Raw genomic sequence first — 21,672 nt, 5'->3', positions numbered from 1 at the left:
AACCAAGCATGAAGTCAAAGGAATTATCTGTAGATCTCTGAGACAGGATTGTCTCGAGGCACAAATCTGAGTAAGGTTACAGAAAAATTTCTGCTGCTTATAAAGTCCCAATGAGCACAGTGGCCTCCATCATCCGTAAGCGGAAAAAGTTCGAAACCACTAGGACTCTTCCTAGAGCTGGCCGGCCATCTAAACTGAGCGATCGGGGGAGAAGGGCCTTAGTCAGGGAGGTGACCAAGAACCCGATGGTCACTCTGTCAGAGGTCCAGAGGTCCTCTGTGAATAGAGGAGAAACTTCCAGAAGGACAACCATCTCTGGAGTAATCCACCAATCAGGCCTGTATGTTACAGTGGCCAGACGGATGCCACTCCTTAGTAAAATGAACGTGGCAGCCCGCCTGGAGCTTGCCAAAAGGCACCTGAAGGACTCTCAGACCATGAGAAACAAAATTCTCTGGTCTGATTAGACAAAGATTTAACTCTTTGGTGTGAATGCCAGGCGTCACGTTTGGAGGAAACCAGGCACCGCTCATCACCAGGCCAAAACCATGCCTACAGTGAAGCATGGTGGTGGCAGCATGGGGATGTTTTTCAGCTGCAGGAACTGGGAGACTAGTCAGGATAAAGGGAAAGATGACTGCAGCAATTTACAGAGACATCCTGGATGAAAACCTGCTCCAGAGCGCTCTTGACCTCAGACTGGGGCGAGGGTTCATCTTTCAGCAGGACAATGACCCTAAGCACACAGCCAAGATATCAAAGGAGTGGCTTCAGGACAACTCTGTGAATGTCCTTGAGTGGCCCAGCCAGAGCCCAGACTTGAATCCGATTGAACACCACTGGAGAGATCTTAAAATGGCTGTACACCGACACTTCCCAACCAACCTGATGGAGCTTGAGAGATGCTGCAAAGAGGAATGGGCAAAACTGGCCAAGGATAGGTGTGCCAAGTTTGTGGCATCATATTCAAAAAGACTTGAGGCTGTAATTGTTACCAAAGATGCATCGACAAAGTATTGAGCAAAGGTTGCGAATACTTATGTACATGTGATTTCTCAGTTTTTTATTTTTAATAAATTTGCAAAAACCTCAAGTAAAATTTTTCACATTGTCATTATGGGGTGTTATGTGTAGAATTCTGAGGAAAAAAATGAATTTAATCCATTTTGGAATAAGGCTGTAACATAACAAAATGTGGAAAAAGTGATGCGCTGTGAATACTTTCCGGATGCACTGTTTTCCCTCTCAGATGTCCACCTATGTCTCAAAAACATACATGTTACATTAATGGAAGAGTCTAAATTGGCCCATTGTGATTATGTGTGCAACTGCAACATGCAACGGAAAGAGCAGTCATCAGAAGCAGTGGTTGTTTCCATCTTGTGCCACAATCCTGATGGGACAGCCAATAGAAACCTAAGAGCCTAAACTGGATAAGTAGTTCAGACAATCAGATAAGATTAATTATCATTTCAAAGAGTACAAGTGCTATAACACACAATATAGTTCTGCATCAACCCAGAGTGCAAACAGTAGTAAGGCACAAGTTAAACAGATAAATAAGATAAATACAGTGGTACCTTGGTATATGTCCTTAATCCGTTCCAGGTCCTTGGACTTATACCAAGCAGGACGTATACCAAACAAATTTTTCCCATAAGAAATAATGGAAAAATGATTAATCCGTTCCCATGAAAAAAAATCCTATTGTTATTGGCATATTATACATTGATGGGGTTGTATAAAATTTAAATACTGCTTAATACTAAAATACATAAATACAAAAGCAATTAGATGAAATAAATGAAAATTTAACCTCACTTTACTTTTTAATAACGTCTTTGTTTTCACAATCGTAGATACCGTCATTCTCGGCATACGATATGCAGCAGCCATGTTCCGGATACGCATGCCACCTTCATACTTTTCAACAATCAATTCAAATTTACATGAAAAAACACAAAATCACGTTGTGACGATGTGAGTTTGCTGTATGCTCCATCTGCTGTCCGGGAGCCCTTGAACCCTACAACGTCGGTAATGTTACCGATGAGCTTAGCAGTGTGGCACAACAAAGCACAGGATGGTGAAAAAGTGCAAAGTGCTTTTATTAAAACAATCGACAAAACAAGGTGTTCAAATTAAAGTGCAATATCCAAAGTTTCAATAAATAAATCCATAAAATCAGAAGTGAAACGTGGAGGTTAAAAACAATAGAAAAAATTCTTCTTAAAAACAACAAGGTTAAAATACAGCAGGAAGCATTCTTTTTTAAAAAAAAAAAAAAATTTTTTTTAAAAAAACACACAAGAAGCAGCCTGGTGCCTTTTTACCTGGTAGCCCCTCCTGCGGGCTTCTCAACAGGGGAGTCGCCCTACTTGCAGCTGACCTTCACTCTGCCTACTTCAGCTGTTCAGTTCACCTCTCCAATCCCTGGCTCCAGTAGGCTCCTCCTGACAGCGACTTGGGATCCACAGCGACCTCCCTCCGGTCAATCCCGCTCCATGATCACTCAGCGGGAGTGACCACTAGTACTGTTCCCCGGGTGTCAGCCCAACACCCAGCTCCCTGTTCAGCTGCAACGCGAGCCTGCCTCTGCACTCATGCTCTCTCTCTCTCCTTCTTCCTTTTTCCTCCCCTTCTAGCCGACTCGCGCTTCTGTTTATCAAGAGGGCATGGCAGCTGAAATCAGCAGCCCCAGGAATAATCACGAATGCGGATGGTCTTTCACCTGTGCACTTAGGTGAGAAACACCCACATCGCGAATTGCCCTGAGAACCGCTTCAGCCTAATACTATCCACTTGCAGAGCCACCATGCCCCCTCACCAAGCCGCAAATGCGGTGATTATTTATTTTAAAACTGGCCTTTGACAGGAGCTATGGACCCGCTATACCACACACGTGAAAATTTACAGAGAGTTATAGCGCGGGATGTTCACTGAATGCTAGCAACTGGCGCACTGACGCTCGTGGGCAGTCGTGGCTTTGTCTCGAGAGAGGTAAACAAGGGTAGCATGCGAGTCGTATTCCAAACAGGATGTATACCAAGTTGGACTTATTCCAAAGCGGACGTATACTGAGGTACCACAGTATATACTTATACAAATATGTACAGAACAATAAAATGATGCACACAATTATATAATATACTTACTGATAAGGTATGGCTATGAAAAATAAACAGTATTTACATTAAAAATAGCAGGTATGAAATGGATGGATGTTTAGTTTTTCAAATAATGTAGTAAATAAAACTTAGAAAAGGCCCAGTCAAGTTTGCACCCACAATATCTTAACTGTTACCATTAATGGACTAATGGCTTTCCTCTGAAGCATGTTCTTCATAGTGAAACATAAATGCCAAGATACTATCCCAGTTAGCCACATGGGACATGCTAATGAGAATCACTATTTGAAAATACGGGTTACTATTACACAAAGCATGCAGTTCAGCTCTAAAGCTCCTCAAAACAAAATTTAAATAACTTTTCATTAATACAGACCTTGGAAGTGCAGTCTCTGTAAGGGAGACAAAGAACATGCTTTCTTCCCAAGCCTTATCCATACCAAGACTTCCAGCAAATGCATTTAGCAGCAGCATTCCACAAACATTTTTGGCCCTGAAATGCTGAAACCCTAACCAAGACTCATCCATATATTAGCATATCGACATAGGCCTGGTGACCACATGATAACATGCTACTTCCATCTCGTAATTCTAAAACTGGCTGGGATTACCTTAATCCTACAAATGTTAACTTTCAACACACACACTATGTCATCATTTTTGTGTTTCATACAAACTGTACAGATTTAATGTGTATGTGTTATGTAAGAGTTTAAAAAATAAAATAAAAAAAAAAGTTCAACATAGTTCGTTTCTGTAAGAATGGCACTGCAAATACCTTTCTGAACTGTAGAAAAACCAACAGTGTGACAGAGGAGCTAAAAGCAATCCAACATATAGCTTTTGAATTATCCATCCAAATAAAATATACATTTAACTAATTAACTTGATGCATACAGAGTAGGGATTAATAAAGTATCTATCTATCTATCTATCTATCTATCTAGGGGTGTTAAACCTACATGATTCAATTGTCTTTTCTGTTGAAAAATACTCTTTTGCATACAATTTTTTTATAACAAAACATTATTATTGATAATATTCAATTTTCAAAACACAGTAACCATGAAATGCAGTACACAAAAGACAATTGGCAACATGTAAAAAACATTTTTTCTCGCTAGTCATTCCCTAAAATTCTGTGACCTTTTCTGCTAACATCTCAAACATCTTGTAATATGCTTTGGGGGCATGATTGCCAAACAAATCTTGATCTTTTAAGCAAAACAATGAAAATTTGCAATGAATGTAAAAAAAAACACATGTGAACACTAAAAGTCACACAAACTGACTGAAAGTACAGTGGTGTGAAAAACTATTTGCCCCCTTCCTGATTTCTTATTCTTTTGCATGTTTGTCACACAAAATGTTTCTGATCATCAAACACATTTAACCATTAGTCAAATATAACACGAGTAAACACAAAATGCAGTTTTTAAATGATGGTTTTTATTATTTAGGGAGAAAAAAAATCCAAACATACATGGACCTGTGTGAAAAAGTCATTGATTGCCCCCTTGTTAAAAAATAACCTAACTGTGGTGTATCACACCTGAGTTAAATTTCCGTAGCCACCCCCAGGCCTGATTACTGCCACACCTGTTTCAATCAAGAAATCACTTAAATAGGAGCTGCCTGACACAGAGAAGTAGACCAAAAGCACCTCAAAAGCTAGACATCATGCCAAGATCCAAAGAAATTCAGGAAAAATGAGAACAGAAGTAATTGAGATCTATCAGTCTGGTAAAGGTTATAAAGCCATTTCTAAAGCTTTGGGACTCCAGCGAACCACAGTGAGAGCCATTATCCACAAATGGCAAAAACATGGAACAGTGGTGAACCTTCCCAGGAGTGGCCGGCCAACCAAAATTACCCTAAGAGCGCAGAGACGACTCATCCAAGAGGTCACAAAAGACCCCAGGACAACGTCTAAAGAAATGCAGGCCTCACTTGCCTCAATTAAGGTCAGTGTTCACGATTCCACCATAAGAAAGAGACTGGGCAAAAACCGCCTGCATGGCAGATTTCCAAGACGCAAACCACTGTTAAGCAAAAGAACATTAGGGCTCATCTCAATGATTGCCAAGACTTTTGGGAAAATACCTTGTGGACTGATGAGACAAAAGTTGAACTTTTTGGAAGGCAAATGTCCCGTTACATATGGCGTAAAAGGAACACAGCTTTTCAGAAAAAGAACATCATACCAACAGTACAATATGGTGGTGGTAGTGTGATGGTCTGGGGTTGTTTTGCTGCTTCAGGACCTGGAAGGCTTGCTGTGATAGATGGAACCATGAATTCTACTGTCTACCAAAAAATTCTGAAGGAGAATGTCCGGCCATCTGTTCGTCAACTCAAGCTGAAGAGATCTTGGGTGCTGCAACAGGACAATGACCCAAAACACACCAGCAAATCCACCTCTGAATGGCTGAAGAAAAACAAAAAGACTTTGGAGTGGCCTAGTCAAAGTCCTGACCTGAATCCAATTGAGATGCTATGGCATGACCTTAAAAAGGCGGTTCATGCTAGAAAACCCTCAAATAAAGCTGAATTACAACAATTCTGCAAAGATGAGTGGGACAAAATGCCTCCAGAGCGCTGTAAAAGACTCATTGCAAGTTATCGCAAACGCTTGATTACAGTTATTGCTGCTAAGGGTGGCCCAACCAGTTATTAGGTTCAGGGAGCAATTACTTTTTCACACAGGGCCACGTAGGTTTGGATTTTTTTTCTCCTTAAATAATAAAAACCATCATTTAAAAACTGCATTTTGTGTTTACTTGTGTTATGTTTGACTAATGGTTAAATGTGTTTGATGATCAGAAACATTTTGTGTGACAAACATGCAAAAGAATAAGAAATCAGGAAGGGGGCAAATAGTTTTTCACACCACTGTATACAAGGCTTTCATAACCTGCCTTTTAATCAGTGCAAACTTCAAACCTAATGAATGTAAAGGTTTAAATTTTTTATAATGGTTTCATTTACTAATATGAAGGAAAAAAAATATAATGCAGCTAGAAATTTAAAGAGAATGTGCCCTATGGTTTTATTGTTTCACCCTCTACAGTCTTTAAATATTATCGCTGACAAGACCATTTTACTAATTTATCTTCTCTGCTTTTCATACAAGACTAAAGTTCTAAAGATGGAAAAAAAAAAAAACGGGAGTGGTCTGCACTAGGCTCTCTCATATACTCAGATATAGGGATGGATATTTGAGCAGTAAACTGCAAGACAATGATTATATTTTCATATAATGTACATTAAAGAACCATCAACAACAAACCAAATCAATTTAATAATATAATAATATTATTATAAAAGTAAAGTTGAATAAATCGGACTCTGCAGCTGCATAAATAAAAGGTAAATTACCAATTCCGGTTAAAAGAAATAGCTCAAAAGTTGATAAAAATCTAAATTTAGTACCTTATACTTGTATGCAAAATTTGGCTGACCTACTGTAAGTGAAAGCGTACTCAAATTATCATGTTTACATACACACAAAGGGTCCAAAAATGGTATTTTCAGACCCGGGGAGATCTAAAACGTTGATATTCATCAAAATCTTGATATGGAATTTTTGGAAGATTCCAATACTTTACCTATATGAGAAAGTCAGGGACTTCTAAAATGTCAAGATTCATCTCGACATTGAATCTTTGGACAATAACAATACATTCCCTATACTTTGCATATGAGAAAGTAAATTTGTTAGACTGCTTCTATAAATAAGCAGCAAGAATGAGAAATGTGGTCTCTGCACAAAAAGCAACAATACAAGCTAACGCACAACAATATTCTTGGTGTTCTCAAAAAAAAAAAACTATGCAGACGACTTAAATATTTTATACACTTAAATAGAAAGGCATAAAATGAGGCTTTGCAATATGTGAATACTAAAATTACAAACTAGGTAATTTCAAGCAGTAACGGTTATTTGCAACATCAGTAGTACAACTCTGCCAAAAATACAAACATTTCAACACTATACAGTATATAAGAAATACTGTGATACAGTCAAAGTTTCATCTTTATATTTATCATATTTACAAGATTTACGGACACTGCAAAAAAAAACAAAAAAAAAAACACAATTTGACCAAATTTGAAAAGATGCTTTTTAAAGTCTAAGATCATACTCACACCTTAAAAGAATCACTCTGTTTAAGTGAGATTTCAAATAGTATTAGCAATATAAAATGCAAAAAGCCTATAAATATTAAGCAAAATAGCTCAAGTATATTTTAATCTACAGAAATAATGATTTTTGTATTTTGGAGTATATATGTTCACCATCTGCAGCATAACTGAAGGAGAATACATTTATTTTGCCCAAGAAATTATAGTTATATTACATTCAATATACAGTGGAACCTCGGGTCATGACCGTAATTCGTTCCAAAACTCTGGATTGTATGTAAATACAATTAATCTGTTCCGGACCGTACAAGCTGTATGTAAATATATTTTTTTAAAGATTTTTAGGCACAAAAATAATAATTATACCATAGAATGCACAGTGTAATAGTAAACTAAATGTAAAAACATTGAATAACACTGAGAAAACCTTGAACAGAGAAAACTAACATTCACGCTATAGCCTTACAAACTGCTTGCTGTAAACACTTTTTTTTAATGAGTTTTAAGCACAGGGAAAAAAATGAACATTTGAAAAATCCATAAATTTATACAAAAACTAACCATAAACAACCAAGAAAACTAACCTTGCATGAGTGGAGTTCTGGCATGAAGGAAGTGAGGAGGAACTGGGTAAAGAGGAGATTACAGTTTTGAGGTAAAGTCTGTGACGACGCGGGTTTGCTGCATGCTCCCATCTCGCTTCCGGGAGCCCTTATACCCGTTCCCGTTGGTAATGTTACCGATGAGCAGAACAGTGAGGCACTGCAATGGAGCAATCGGATGGTGCAAAAAGTGCCAAGTGCTTTTATTAAAATCAACAAAACAACAATCAAAAACTAAGTCCAAATTACATAAAGTGCAGTGCTTTCAGAATCCTTCAATGAATAAATAATCCCATAAAAAACAGAAGTGAAGTGGAGGTTAAAATCCAATAGAAAAAAGTCTTCATTAAATACGAGGTTAAAACAATGCTGAAAGCAGTCTCTTTAAAAACAAGCCTGGTGCATTCTTTAACTGCCTTCTCGGGCTTACGCAGCCAGCCATCCTTCTTCTGGTCATTCCAGCACCTTGATGCTCAGCTGGAGCGACCGCTTCCTTCTGCCCAACCGAGTGTCGGCCAAACACAGCTTGGGCTCACTGTCCAGCTGCCTGCCTGCAAGCACATGCTCTCTCTTTCACTCACACCGGTTCTTTCCACACTGGTTCCTGCTTACTTCCTCACTCCGCAACCTCCATCTTTCTTTTCCCTCCCTTTAGCCACCTCGCGCTTCTATTTATGAAGAGGACGCGGCAGCTGTAGCAATCAACCACCATGCCCCCTCGCTAAGATGCAAGCATGGCGATTATTTATTTAAAACTGGCCTCTTGACGTGAGCTGTGGACCCACTATACCACAAAGTCCCTATGAGCGATGCACGTCTGACCAAGAACAATGTACTGCACAGGGAGAGACTAAACACGTGCATAAATATCCGGTGCTTACAAACTAAAGGGAAACTGTTTTGTTCGTCACCTGAGTGTGTAGTCGTGAACAGATGCAAAAGTTTGGCAAACTTTTTGGTCGTAACCCGATTTGTACCTGTTCAGAGACGTTCATGACCGGAGGTTCCACTGTAATTAAATATTGGCCTACAATATTTTACTGATAAAACTCACAGGTATACATAGAGATATTTTACATTTTTTATAGTGAACATATAATCACACACTGACATATTTTTCTGGAATTTGTATTTACACATTTTCCAAGTTCATTCAGACTCAGGAGCACAGGGAAAGTTGTAGCCAGCCCACACCAAGTGGAACACACCAGAAAATGATATATGTTATTTCTCCATTGTTGTATGTAGTGATGGTAGAGGAAAAAAAATGAATCTAATGTTTTCATGCAGAACAGAACACAAAAAAAAGTCAATTCTGGAAAACGTTCTTGTGAACTAAAACAGAATGTGCTCAGATAGGAGTGAGCTTTTGAACTGTAGACTTTCCTTCCATTGTTATATTTATATTCATATCCACAACCTTGGAGTACCTTGGAATTATTTAGTGGCAGGCTATAAAACGCCATTATGTTAGAGCATCTTTGAAATGTACAAGTCCGAGTATATTGTTTTCTCTATGAGGTTTTCACTCACTTTTCCTGAACCTTTAATCTTTAGTTATAGATACAACTAACTGAACCTTACATAGTCAATACCACAATAAACCAGTAAATAAGCTATTATTGTGCTGGACTCATGACCAATGAATGGGGAAGGCATGTCTTAACCACATTCCATTTTACATAACAGCAGCATTTTCTGGAAGAGAGGAAAGATTGCTCCTTCAATAAATCTGCGAGGACGGTTTTGATGATAATGGAGTCCTTCTTAGGGATCCAAGTGACGGTAAGTGTGCAAGAAGGCAGCCAAGACTTGGCTACACTTCGGCTTGGTTTTAATAAAAGCACTGAGTACTTCTGAACCAACCCCTTGCTGACAATGTGTCTCCTCATTCACAAAGCTCATCTCATTTCATGACTATTGACAGTTCTGGGTTCAAGAAGCTCCTGGAAACAACCATGGAGCTGACCCGGACCCTTACAAATGGTAGCAGCAGTGGGATGAAACAGCAAGTAGGACTGATGCCTGACTGTTTTTATAAGCCTCTCCACCCAAGCCTGAAGAGGACTTTTTAGAATTATGAACTTTTAATGGACTTCCTGTTTATCACTGATCTTATTGACACTTGAAAGTTCTTTTTCTTTTAATGTCCTGTTTCAAGAAGGGGGATTGGATTTTGTTTTAGTGCTGTGATAGGACCATGCCACAGACCTTCGCTGCCAGTTGCACTGGCTTGGTAGGAGTGTGAAGCCTTCCCAACTGGCAGCTTGAAGTGGGAGGTATGTAATAAGAGGTAAGTGGCAAAGTACGGTTTTAAATAAATAATCGAGTCCTGGAGTATGCAGGCTCCAAATGGGTGCAGGATTGAGCATGAATGCACTTCGAGGGTAGATTGGGGTGCTTGGCTGATCACTCATTTATGAGCAAATGTGAGCCAGTCAGCCAAGTGCATCATTCACACCTCATAGTGGCAGAAGAATAGAATCTGAGCGCAATCAGACAGTATAACAGTAGCCTGCACAGTAGAAGGAGAGAATCAAAGAAAGATTTATTGGAGAAGCATGTATGATGGTGGTGGAGTCCTCCTTAGCGAGAAGGACACCAAGTACAAGAAGGAAGACAGAAGGACAGTCGACCCCAAATGCCAACAGAAGAAGCCAAGTTGATGTGACAGTGCAAGCCGGCTCCTAGATCCCACTCCTATTTTGGAAACCTCTAGAACCCAATACAGTCGATGGTCATGACCAGGATGAGCTTGGCAGATGAGGACAACATACACACATAGAAAAGGCTACGTGCATAAGGTGCTCAGTGCTTTTATTAAATCAAAATCCACATAAACTGCTTAAAAGTGCAGTGCTCAATCTTCGATAAATAAAAAAATCCAATAAAACAAACATGATGTGAAATTAAAATCCAATCAACAGAAAATCCATCTAAAATGAGATTAAACCAAAGGAAGGAAACTGACTTTTTGTCCAATGAGCCTCGATACCCCTTGAAAAATCTGACTACTATTTAGCATACTCTTTCTGGACCTTACAACCCGAGGAAAAGTGACTCAGCAGGTGTAGACTATCTTTTTCTCCTGGGCTGTGTCCCATTACCAATACTTAAGTGTTTGCAGGGAGCCGCCAAGCCCTGCTCGGTGCCCACCGCAGCCTTTCCAGGCTCCACTTGGTGAAAGTGTGCTCTGTCCTCACAACACTGACAATATGTTGGTTCCTCCCAGCGAGAGTACACTCCTGAGCATAGTGGTCACTAATGCCGCTTGGACACTCAGCAGCAACAACTCTTCAGCCACCTTGAGTGTTGGCTACACGCTCCTTACTGAGGCTCCACTCCCATCTGCCTGGTTCCTCTCATTGCACGTACTCACTCTTGCCTTGTTTTCCCACATTAACCTCTGTGCCCTTGTCCTTTTCTTTTGTTTCTCTTCCAATTTCTGATTCTGTCATCCCCGTTTATACACTGGGGAAGAGCTACAGGTGCAATCTCTTAATTGCCACCCTGGGATAATAAGACAATCAGACCACCCACACGTGCATGAAAGACAATGCATGGTCGGCTGACCGCCTTGCACCAACCTAGAGTCAAGCCGTCTTCTCAGACCATACATGCTCATACATGATCCACTCTCCAGTACAAGCATATCCATTATTTATTTTAAAATGTGCCGACAACCATGGACCTCTCTTACCTCAGTTGGGGGTTGGTAAAGGAGGACCACAGCTGCTGGAGTCTCCACTGGCTGAGCAAGTTATTGGTGAGCTGGGGAGATAGAGAAGAGGCTGCACGGGGCTCAGTCAAAGAATGTGAGAAAGATTAAGGACCTGATGACTGTGTTTATACTGATTTTATTCATTAATTATTTGTTTTTAACTCACAACCTGTTCATTTGGATTTTATGGATTTTTTTTTTAAAGAATACTTTTGAGCACTTTAGATTGGTTTTAATAAAAGCATTTCTGCACCAACCCCTTGCTGACTGTGTTTGTCCTCATTCACCTGGCTCATCTCAGTTTATCACTATTGACAGTTCTGAATTCAAGAGGCTCCTGGAAGCAACCATGGAGCCAACCAGGACCCTAAAACCCTTTCCACAATTCAAGGTTAGAATGCTATGACAGTGCTATATTCTAATTCCTAGAAAAAAATATTTTCATGGTAGAGTTCCATTCTCACAACATTAAAAACAAATTAATCTCAGCAACACTAAACACAAGTCGAAAGGAAAATGTGGACAGGGCCAACCTGTCATTATGCACACTCACATCCCAGTGCTCTTTCTTATTAAATAGTGAATTAAGGAACATCACTTAATCTTGGATGTGGAGAAGACCACAGTACTCAGAATATCCATGCAAAAATATGGCGAATTTGCATATATCATGCCAATAATAGCCATGCTGATATCTGAACCCAGAATTCTGGAACTATGGGGCTGCAGCATTAATTTGCTACACAATTCTAACATAAACACTGTTCCATCAAACTACAGAATTGTAGCTTTATGTGAACTTATAACCATCAAACTATGGAATAGTAGCTTTATGTGAAGTTACATACATATGACTATATAACTGTAGTACACAATATTTCTGCCATAACAAAAGACAAAATGAAAATGTTGACAAGACAAATCAGTTTGTACTCTATATGACAACTGTATTTGAAAATTGCATTCCTGTTAATTTTTTTTTCTTGTCGGTTAACACTAGAATTACCAGAGCCTACGAAAAAACTCGTAATTCCGTCCCACCTTAAACTGCTTCTTAAATCCCTTCACACCTCTCCGCCAGCGTCCTTTGTTCTCTAAATGTGCTGATAAAGAGAAGCTAGGAGCAGCCGGCTATTCCATCCCCCACCAATTTAGAACGTGCACGAACTTCTCTCAGCTCATGCCTTGATTGAGTATCTGGGAGTGAAGTGGAGTTTTAGAGTGGAAATAATAGATCGTTGTTTGGAACACACGCATTTCATGTCTGTTCCGTTTCTACAGTAATCTGTGTCAACACATTGTTAAAACAGAAACTTTTTTATATTCTAGTAGTAGATGACAAAATGTAGGCATAAACTATATAATGTATGAAGCCTCAAGTCCAAATAGCAAAGAAACATTTTCACAAGAATAACACAATTGCACTTTTATTTAAACATATAACTGCAGAAACAAAAAGCCGCCTTAACATGCGACATTGACACCAATTTACTGTAACTGACTCCGTGGCTCAATAGACTCAGCCCCGCTTGAATCAAGGGGTCGCGGTTCGATCCTCGCCCCTCCGTTTTGAGAAGTAAACTGCTCTTGTCTTACTGTTTTAGAATAAAAGCATACATTTGATTTCAGTCTGTAACAGCCGGTGCAGTTTATGATCCTTGTAAAGGTTAGCTTTTTTTTTTTTTTTCACTTTTCATTCTCTCAGTCGCGTTCAGAATCAATCCATACAATCCATACAATACAATCCATCCTTCTTACAGGAAAAGGCGATGGAAAAAGTGCACTTGAATAAAAGTGCACTTTTGTTATACTTTTACACCAATATATGTCCCTGTGCTTGAACGACACGGGCAGATGGGGAGTGTCTGATGATTGCATATAGCGCCGAAGTTACTGGTCTTTACCATTCTTTCCTCTGCATGTCCTGTAGTACAAAAGAAAAAGCATACAGCAACATGCGGGGACTGGCAGGCACACTCAATAAAACGAAAAGCAAGTGACGGTGAGATACGAAGAAGGCAGCTTCGCCAGCGTTTGTGTGTCAGAACCGGGGGAGGGGTGATTGTGCGTTAGTATGCATCGTGGTACACTGCAGAGCTATAGCGCGTCTTTAGTGAAAACAGCCGTGTCAGATGGGGTTGTATGGATTGATTCTGAACGCGACTGAGAGAGTGAAAAGTGAATAAAAAAAAAAAAGCTAACCTTTACAAGGATCATAAACTGCACTGGCTGTTACAGACTGAAATCAAATGTATGCTTTTATTCTAAAACAGTAAGACAAGAGCAGTTTACTTCTCAAAACGGAGGGGCGTAGGATCGAACCCGCGACCCCTTGATTCCCAAGCGGGGCTGAGTCTCCATACATTATATAGTTTATGCCTACATTTTGTCATCTACTACTAGAATATAAAAAAGTTTCTGTTTTAACAATGTGTTGACACAGATTACTGTAGAAACGGAACAGACATGAAATGCGTGTGTTCCAAACAACGATCTATTATTTCCACTCTAAAACTCCACTTCACTCCCAGATACTCAATCAAGGCATGAGCTGAGAGAAGTTCGTGCACGTTCTAAATTGGTGGGGGGATGGAATAGCCGGCTGCTCCGAGCTTCTCTTTATCAGCACATTTAGAAGACAAAGGCTGGCGGAGAGGTGTGAAGGGATTTAAGAAGCAGTTTAAGGTGGGACGGAATTACGAGTTTTTTCGCAGGCTCTGGTAATTCTAGTGTTAAATACTAGATTGCCTTGAGTCTACGAAAAAACTTGTGATCCCGGCACAACCTAAAATTCCTTCACACCTCTTCATCAGTGTCTTTCCTTTGTAAATGTGTCCATCTGGCACAAGCAGTAAGCAGCCTGTTCTCCCATCCCCTCTTGACAGAGCTCAAGTTCAAGCCAAGGCTCCCTATCTGCAAGTGAGGTGTCTGGAGTTGTATAGGATATATAATACAGTATATCATTATTTGGAATACATGCATTTCATGTGTGCTTTTACTCAAGAATATAACCAAAATAAAATAAAAAAAAAAAATCATTAAATTTAGATGTTGCTGTCAATGAGTTAAAAACCCAAGCTCAAATGTCAATCGACAGAACGTTAATACGTATTCCTGGATGATGCAGAGGTATGAGCTGCTGCCTTATAACCAAAAGGTTGTAAAGTTTGAATCCAGATACTCTGTTTTGAGTAGTGAGCTACTATTATTACTATAATGAAAACATACTTTTGATATGAGTCTGTAACACCCGGTGTAAATTTTGGCTACTTGTAAAAGTTAGCATTTTCTTTTATTATTCAGTTTTATTCTCTCACATTCACGTGGTACAACAAACTTGTCTCTCTCTCTCAGTTAATGCCGTTTATCTCCATTCTTTTCACAAGAGCAGCGATGACCACAGTTGAAATGCATGTATTCCAAACAACGATATACTGTATTATTTACCCTATACAACTCCAGGCATCTCACACACAGATAAGGAGCCTTGGCTTCAATGGGAGGGATGGGATAGCAGGCTGCTTGTGCATGATCATTTATTGGGTTTACCCAGGTCAGCTAGTTAACCCTCATGTCTTTTTCCACTCAGCACAGCCCTGTGCAACCTTTGGCGCAAGACCAATTATTTCCATATCATCGGACATGTCCTCCAGCCATGTCTTTGTTGGCCTTATTCCCACTATCTTATCTCCATCTTGGTGCACCTCTTCAATCAATTAACCTAAGCGTTTCATTCAACATGCCCAAATCACCCTAGTCTTTTTCCATTCAACATAACACCAATTCCCTTCACATCAAGTCTTTTCTTAACTTAGCATTCACCTTCTTCTTATTCTGTGATACTCCACATATTCATCTGATTGTTCTCATCTCTGTTCTTTCCCAGCTTTGCTTCATATTCCAAATCTATCTATGATGTCTCACTCCTACAGAGTATGCTACTTCTTAAACAGATTTCAAAAAATTCACTTAATTGCCGGAGAGAGCCTATTTTTTCCTGTTCGTAAACCTCAATAAACCTAATTACTTTGAAATTGTCCATCAGCATTCTTTAAATGAACTAACAAACAAAGTTTATCATGTAACTGTCATAGTTTAGTTATGTTTTATAGAAGTACAATTCTAAGTATGGCATACAACTAAACTTACTTGCACGTTTCTGGTCTTGACTGTCTCAAAAGTGCAACATAAAAATCAGCAAAAATTTAATTCTTATAGATTATACCCACTCCAAAACAAAAGAAACTGGCAGATTTTCATAACTATCTAATCAACTTATAAATATATCAATTTTTAAAACTTTTTTTAAAACAAATTTCATGACAGTAGTTCTCCTTTTAAGTCCAGTAAGATGAAGTCCTCTCCTTTAAAGATTGTCTTCCTGTTTAACACTAGAATTACCAAAGCCTATGAAAAAAACTCGTAGATCCGTCCCACCTTAAATCGCTTCGCACCTCTCCATCAGCGTCTTTTGTCCTGTAAATGTGTCGATAAGCAGCAAGCAGCCTACTATCACATCCCCCACCGCCGCACAGTTTTCTCAGCTCAAGTCTGTTTACCTGCATGTCAGTTGCTTAGAGTTGTATAGAGTGAGGTCAAGCAAAATGACATCCATCCATCCACACCTTTTATAAATACTGTATCGTTATTTGGAACACATGCATTTCATGTATGTTTCGTGTCTACAACAATCTATGTAAACACATCGTTAAAACAGAAAAGTTTTTCATGTTTTAGTAATAATTGACAAAATTTAGACATAACGTGTATAATGTGTGAAGCCTGAAGTCCAAATATCAAAGAAACAATTTCACAAAAGGTACAAATATAACAGAACAAGTGCTCTTCTGTTCAAGAATATAATTGCATGAAAAGAACCTGCGTTAGGGTGCGACATTGACATGCATTTGCTATGACCGCTTCAGTGGCGCAACGGTATCAACTGTTGACTGGTAATCAAAACTTCGGACGAGTCCATTTTGAGAAGTGAGCTGCTCGTATTCTTACTATTTTTAGAATAAAAACATACATTTGATTCCAGTCTGTAACAGCTGGTGTAATTTATGATACTTGTAAAGGTTCTCAAAACGGACTCGTCCAGGATCGAACCCGTGAAGTTTTGACATTTAAGTGATATTTAAGTCACTGAAAATAAAAAAAAACTGAAGTAAATGCAGTCTAAAATGTTCCAAAAAATTCTTACAAATTTCACTTAAAAATTAAACTTAATATGGATGCGTCTTATAGTCTTTTTCAGTCTGGCAAACTTTTTTTGTAGAAAAACAAAATGCTTGTGTTATAAAGCAAAGTACAAACATACCTCTTCATCAGCAAGGCCTTCTTCATCCATTGCTTTTTCCAGCTTCTGCTGCCTGAAAGAGCATATTGTATAACATATTGTAAAAAACATCACAAAAGCTTAACCTACAGATTTTCTTAAAAATTACTCATAAAAAGTGAAAATGGAAGACTTGCATAAGAGATAACAATACCAGAAAAACCTGTAATTTCTGTTGCAACAGAGGAAGTAAGCTATCCCCATACATTAAAATATACTAATGGTTAGTTTAACCTAAATGAACTACAATATAATTAGCAATACTTATGATTTAAGACATACACTGAACAATGTATTGTTCAGCTATGTAAAAAGCATACAATATTTCAGAATAGTTTCTATTCTACATACCTGAAACACAAAAAACAAAGCAAATGTAAGTATGGTAACAGATTCAATGGGAATAAAATGGAATGAAGGGAAAAAAAAACTAAAAGATGTATGTAGTGTTCATTTAAATAATTAAGAAAGCAACAGACTAGGACAAAAATAAACAGTTTGCCTAAATATTAAAATTTAATAGGTTTAACCTAAAACTATAATTTTTGACCAAAGAACAAAAATCTTTGTTTCAAGTACTTCCTTTTAAGAAAACATTGGCATTTATCCACTACAAGCTCGAGTTCTGTCCATGTCTGCAAAACTTCCTCTTTGGAAGACAACCTGAATGGAATCACGTGTTATTTATAAAGCATACCAAGATTTTGTGAAACATGCTTCATTTCACCCAGTATATGTTAATCAAAACCTGGAAATATGGTCCAGCTTAGCAGGAAAAAGTGTCCCTATACAGCTAAAAGAAAGCTAAAAGATACTGCGGAAAAAGTTCTATACAATCATCTGCAAAAGATGCATGAAGAACACAGAAATCTTAAAAGTATATGTTTGGATGTAAAACCTAACCGCCTCAGTAACCACAATATTATAGTGTGTAAGGTCTTGTGTACACAAGTCTCAGGCTGAGAAATGCTATCTTTAAAAACAAAACTACTCATTTTTCTAAATATACTATGACATAAATGGCACAGCTGCAAAGGTGTTTTCACAGATCACTCCCTATAACATTAAAATGCACTGCTTGCCAGAATTGCAGCTTTAAGAACCTCCAAGCCTGCAAGAACAGCAAATTCAAAAACAAAGCAAAATAGTGGCCTTCAATAATAGGTTTGTAATGTAAAAAAAAAAAAAAAACTCATAATAGTCAATGCATTATGCATATCTGCAGTTGTTTGTTTATTATAAAATATGACTAAATGTTTTGTAAACTTGCTGAAAGGAACAAACAACATACTTGGGCCTCATTCTTGAACTTAACATAAAAAAGAAAACATTTCTTAGGAAAAAAGAAAAAATGAAGTTCAGCCAAAATGCACGAAAGCATGAGAGTATTTATTTATATATATATATATATATATATATATATATATATATATATATATATATATACATACATACACACTTTTACTAAACAAAAAATAAATAATGAACTTCATTTATACAATATGCCTCTTCGTGATGAAAATGATTCAGGTGAACTCACCTCATTTCACGTTCTTCATGCTGAGCAATGAGATTACTATAGAAATTTTCCAAAGTCACTTTGGCCATGGTCACACGCTCCTTGGTGTGGTTACTCATTGAAGAACAGGATGTCTGACCTGTCATCGCCATGGTTACCTGAAAACACCACAACAGCCACACTATTGTTTTGCAGTCAAGTAGCATGAACCTCAGTCATAGTTCTTAAACATCTATTTAAAAAGTATGATATCGCTCCCAACTCCCAAGCCAGTAAAGCATGAAGCTATGCAATATATGCGATTAGAAATTAAATTTCATTAAAATGTAACATCTTCTAACAAAGAAACAATAACTCTTCTTGTTATAGAAACCATTGCAGGCAAACAGCGTTCTTTTAAAGACTCTCCAAATACGAAATAAACAAATATAATCAACAAGTCAGGTACAGCATGTGTACATCTTTATAAATGACCTTATGAAGACTGTCTCTCAAGACTAATAATTAAAGCTACAAAAAAAATCCAAAATAAGCAACATCAATCATAGCCACTATAGACCCATTTGGCAATTTTGATAAAATTTGTTATTTTATTAACTGAATCAGGTCAATGTATATCTCTGTAGCTGACAGTTCACTCGTCTACAAGCTTACTACTTACACGCTTTAAACTACTACCTCTCTCTCAAACCCAGAGTGTAAGATGTATGGCTACAAAGTCCTCTGAAACTTTTGCCCATGCAAGTTAATATGAGCCATGAATAATCACATTAACTGCTGTGTTTCATTCCAAACCACATCAAAATCAGAGGGTACAACCTGGTGTTAACTAGCCTCTCTCCTTAGTTTGCTTTTTATTTTACTATCCTGTTGTTGTACTCAGTGTGTGGAATTCATAAATATCTTGAAATATAAGAATTGCATGAAACTAAATAATATTCTGACAACAGTGATCAGGAGTGCTTCCAGTTTCTATTTTGCAGTTGTTTTTTTAAATGGCTTTCAGCAATCAGGACTCATTATTTGTACAAGTGCCTATCTGTCAAAGGTTAACGCCCTCTTTTAAAAACTTTTGACAAGGAACCAAACAAGTTATGTTAAGCAATTTCTTCATCATAACCTAGGTTTACTAAATTTCTCACACCAAGAGAATACACAGTATATGACTACTCAAAAGTTAGCAATATAATAGCATCTGAGCACTCAAGTAGTTTAAATAAATGAGTTAGCATGTTATTCTTCAATTATGAAATTTACATAAGAAAGATTTTTAAAAATATTGCATAGAAAGAATAAAATATGTTAGCTACATTTTGTCAACAATACATGTATAAAAAATCGCCTAGAAAAGTAACACACCGATTGGTTAATGTTTAAAATAAGCACCAAGTGTGCAGCAACTAAAAAATAATTAAGCAGCTCCTTCTGAGACAAGTTTTTCCAACTCATTTAAAAACTGCATCCAATTTAAAACCAGTGAACAATGTTCAATGTCGCGATTACACGAGATGTAAGGTAGAAATGATTTCACATTAACGGCATATAGGTCAACGGCTTAAATTGTAATGGAAATCTGTCACATTACGTTGACACTTGACAGAACTGTCAAACTGGTCCTAAAGATGCAGTAACTCAAATTCTCAAAAGAAGAACTGTATAACAATGGGAAACATGCAAACTAGCTTCTCGATTGTCTCTTTCTTATATAGTGCTCTTCCCCGAAGACAGGCTTAGACCACGTATACACATCCAGTCATCCTTTCATTTTCAGAACCCGGGATGACTCGAATAACTTTAGGAAAGGCAACTAAAGTCACGGGTGTCCAATTGCGAGACGTTACAGAATCCAAATAGTTTGAAGTAACGAGCATTACGCTTCAAAACAATGGCAGAAGGAAATATATTTCCATAAGAACGTCAAAAAACACTTGCAACTACATAAGAGGTTTAAACTACTTAGTATGAGTTACATCTCGGCACCGAAAGGGTTAGGTTAGGTAAAATTAAAATAACGCAATTCAAAAAAATAAGATCTTAAATGGAATGACCACATGCAACATTAATAACTGGCAAAAACACTAGATACAGGCGTAAAAGCAAAATCACGTATTCGTCCCACAATGTCTTTTCATCGTACGAAGACATTCCGAACATCGACTTGCTTGGATTGACTTTTTCCATGCTAGTTTTCGTGGCCATACTCTAGTTCTGTCAGACACTCCGCGTGAAGTAACGTGCGGTACCCTCTCACTTCGAATTTATCCAGTGATGAGCAGAAGACGCTGTTAAAACGACTGCAGGTCAGTTCAAAACAAAAATGGGATTTTAGCAGACTCCCTCCAAATTGTTCACGTTGGATTACCCTCAACTTGTCGATGGGGAAACTCTCCTCCTCAGGATGCCACTTCTGTGCTACAACACAACATGCAGAAGTATATTTCTTCACCTTCCGCACATTTCACAAAACTTCCCCCAGTTACAATGCTCTTTTTCCTACCCCTCTATTGTTTACGCTTCTCCATACCTCTCAGCCTCCACTCACTTTCTTCCCCTTTGCTCGTCGGCGTCGAACTTACGTCTAATTTGCGTGCAGGTGCCCGAGAAAATCGTGCGCGTACACACATCCCGCGCGCGCTGAGCACATTGTGTCACGCCCAGCTGGAAAGAGAACAGACATACCATGTACGCGGCCTTTGTGAACTTCTGCGACACGTCAAACTTTAGACGATTAAGATAGTAACATTTTTTATTTGTATATATTGCTCTTATAGTTCAGAGAACAATAAATTCAGCAACGGTGCATATCTTAACCCTTTTTTCTACCAATTTTATACATAATTAATAGTGATAGAATGACTGTACTATATACAATACCAATACAATATCCTTTAGGGCAGTACTTTTTAACGTCGACCCAAGAAACCCCGACGTTAGTCTCAGCTTTCATTCTCCATCCTTCTGTATCAACCTTTTTTAGAGATTTTAAATTATTTATATTCTTTTCTATTTTTATTAAGTACTCAGATTTAACACAGCAGTGTGAGATTTATTCAGATAATAATTTTAGAAGGCTTTGTACTTTTGACAAAACATACAGTGTGAATGGGTCTGTTTACAGACTATGTTAATTTTCGTCTTATTTTCCCTTTCAAATGGTCCGCACCACGAGTTACAGTATATGTGAGTATATGACTTGAATGTAGTTGTTAACAAAAGTC

At 38.1% G+C, this 21,672-nt stretch overlaps 1 protein-coding gene across 4 annotated transcripts in view; it reads right to left on the bottom strand.

The window, feature by feature from the left end:
• stk38a (serine/threonine kinase 38a) overlaps positions 1-21,059 on the bottom strand; it is an 86,156-nt gene extending 65,097 nt beyond the window's left edge. The window contains exons 1-3 of one of the 4 annotated variants that reach the window (XM_039748622.1): positions 20,979-21,059; positions 18,476-18,612; positions 16,918-16,969 (exon numbers count right to left, since the gene is read on the bottom strand). In XM_039748622.1, coding sequence (XP_039604556.1) covers positions 16,918-16,969; positions 18,476-18,606 — 183 coding nt within the window. In that variant the 5' untranslated portion in view covers positions 18,607-18,612; positions 20,979-21,059. The other 3 variants (XM_039748624.1, XM_039748623.1, XM_039748625.1) reach the window with 3 other exon arrangements.
• Between the last annotated feature and the right edge of the window lie 613 nt (positions 21,060-21,672).

Source organism: Polypterus senegalus, chromosome 3, assembly GCF_016835505.1.
Source record: "Polypterus senegalus isolate Bchr_013 chromosome 3, ASM1683550v1, whole genome shotgun sequence".
NCBI classification, from domain to species: domain Eukaryota; kingdom Metazoa; phylum Chordata; class Cladistia; order Polypteriformes; family Polypteridae; genus Polypterus; species Polypterus senegalus.
Note: the sequence above shows the minus strand (reverse complement) of the source record. Positions and strands in the feature narration are given on the sequence as shown.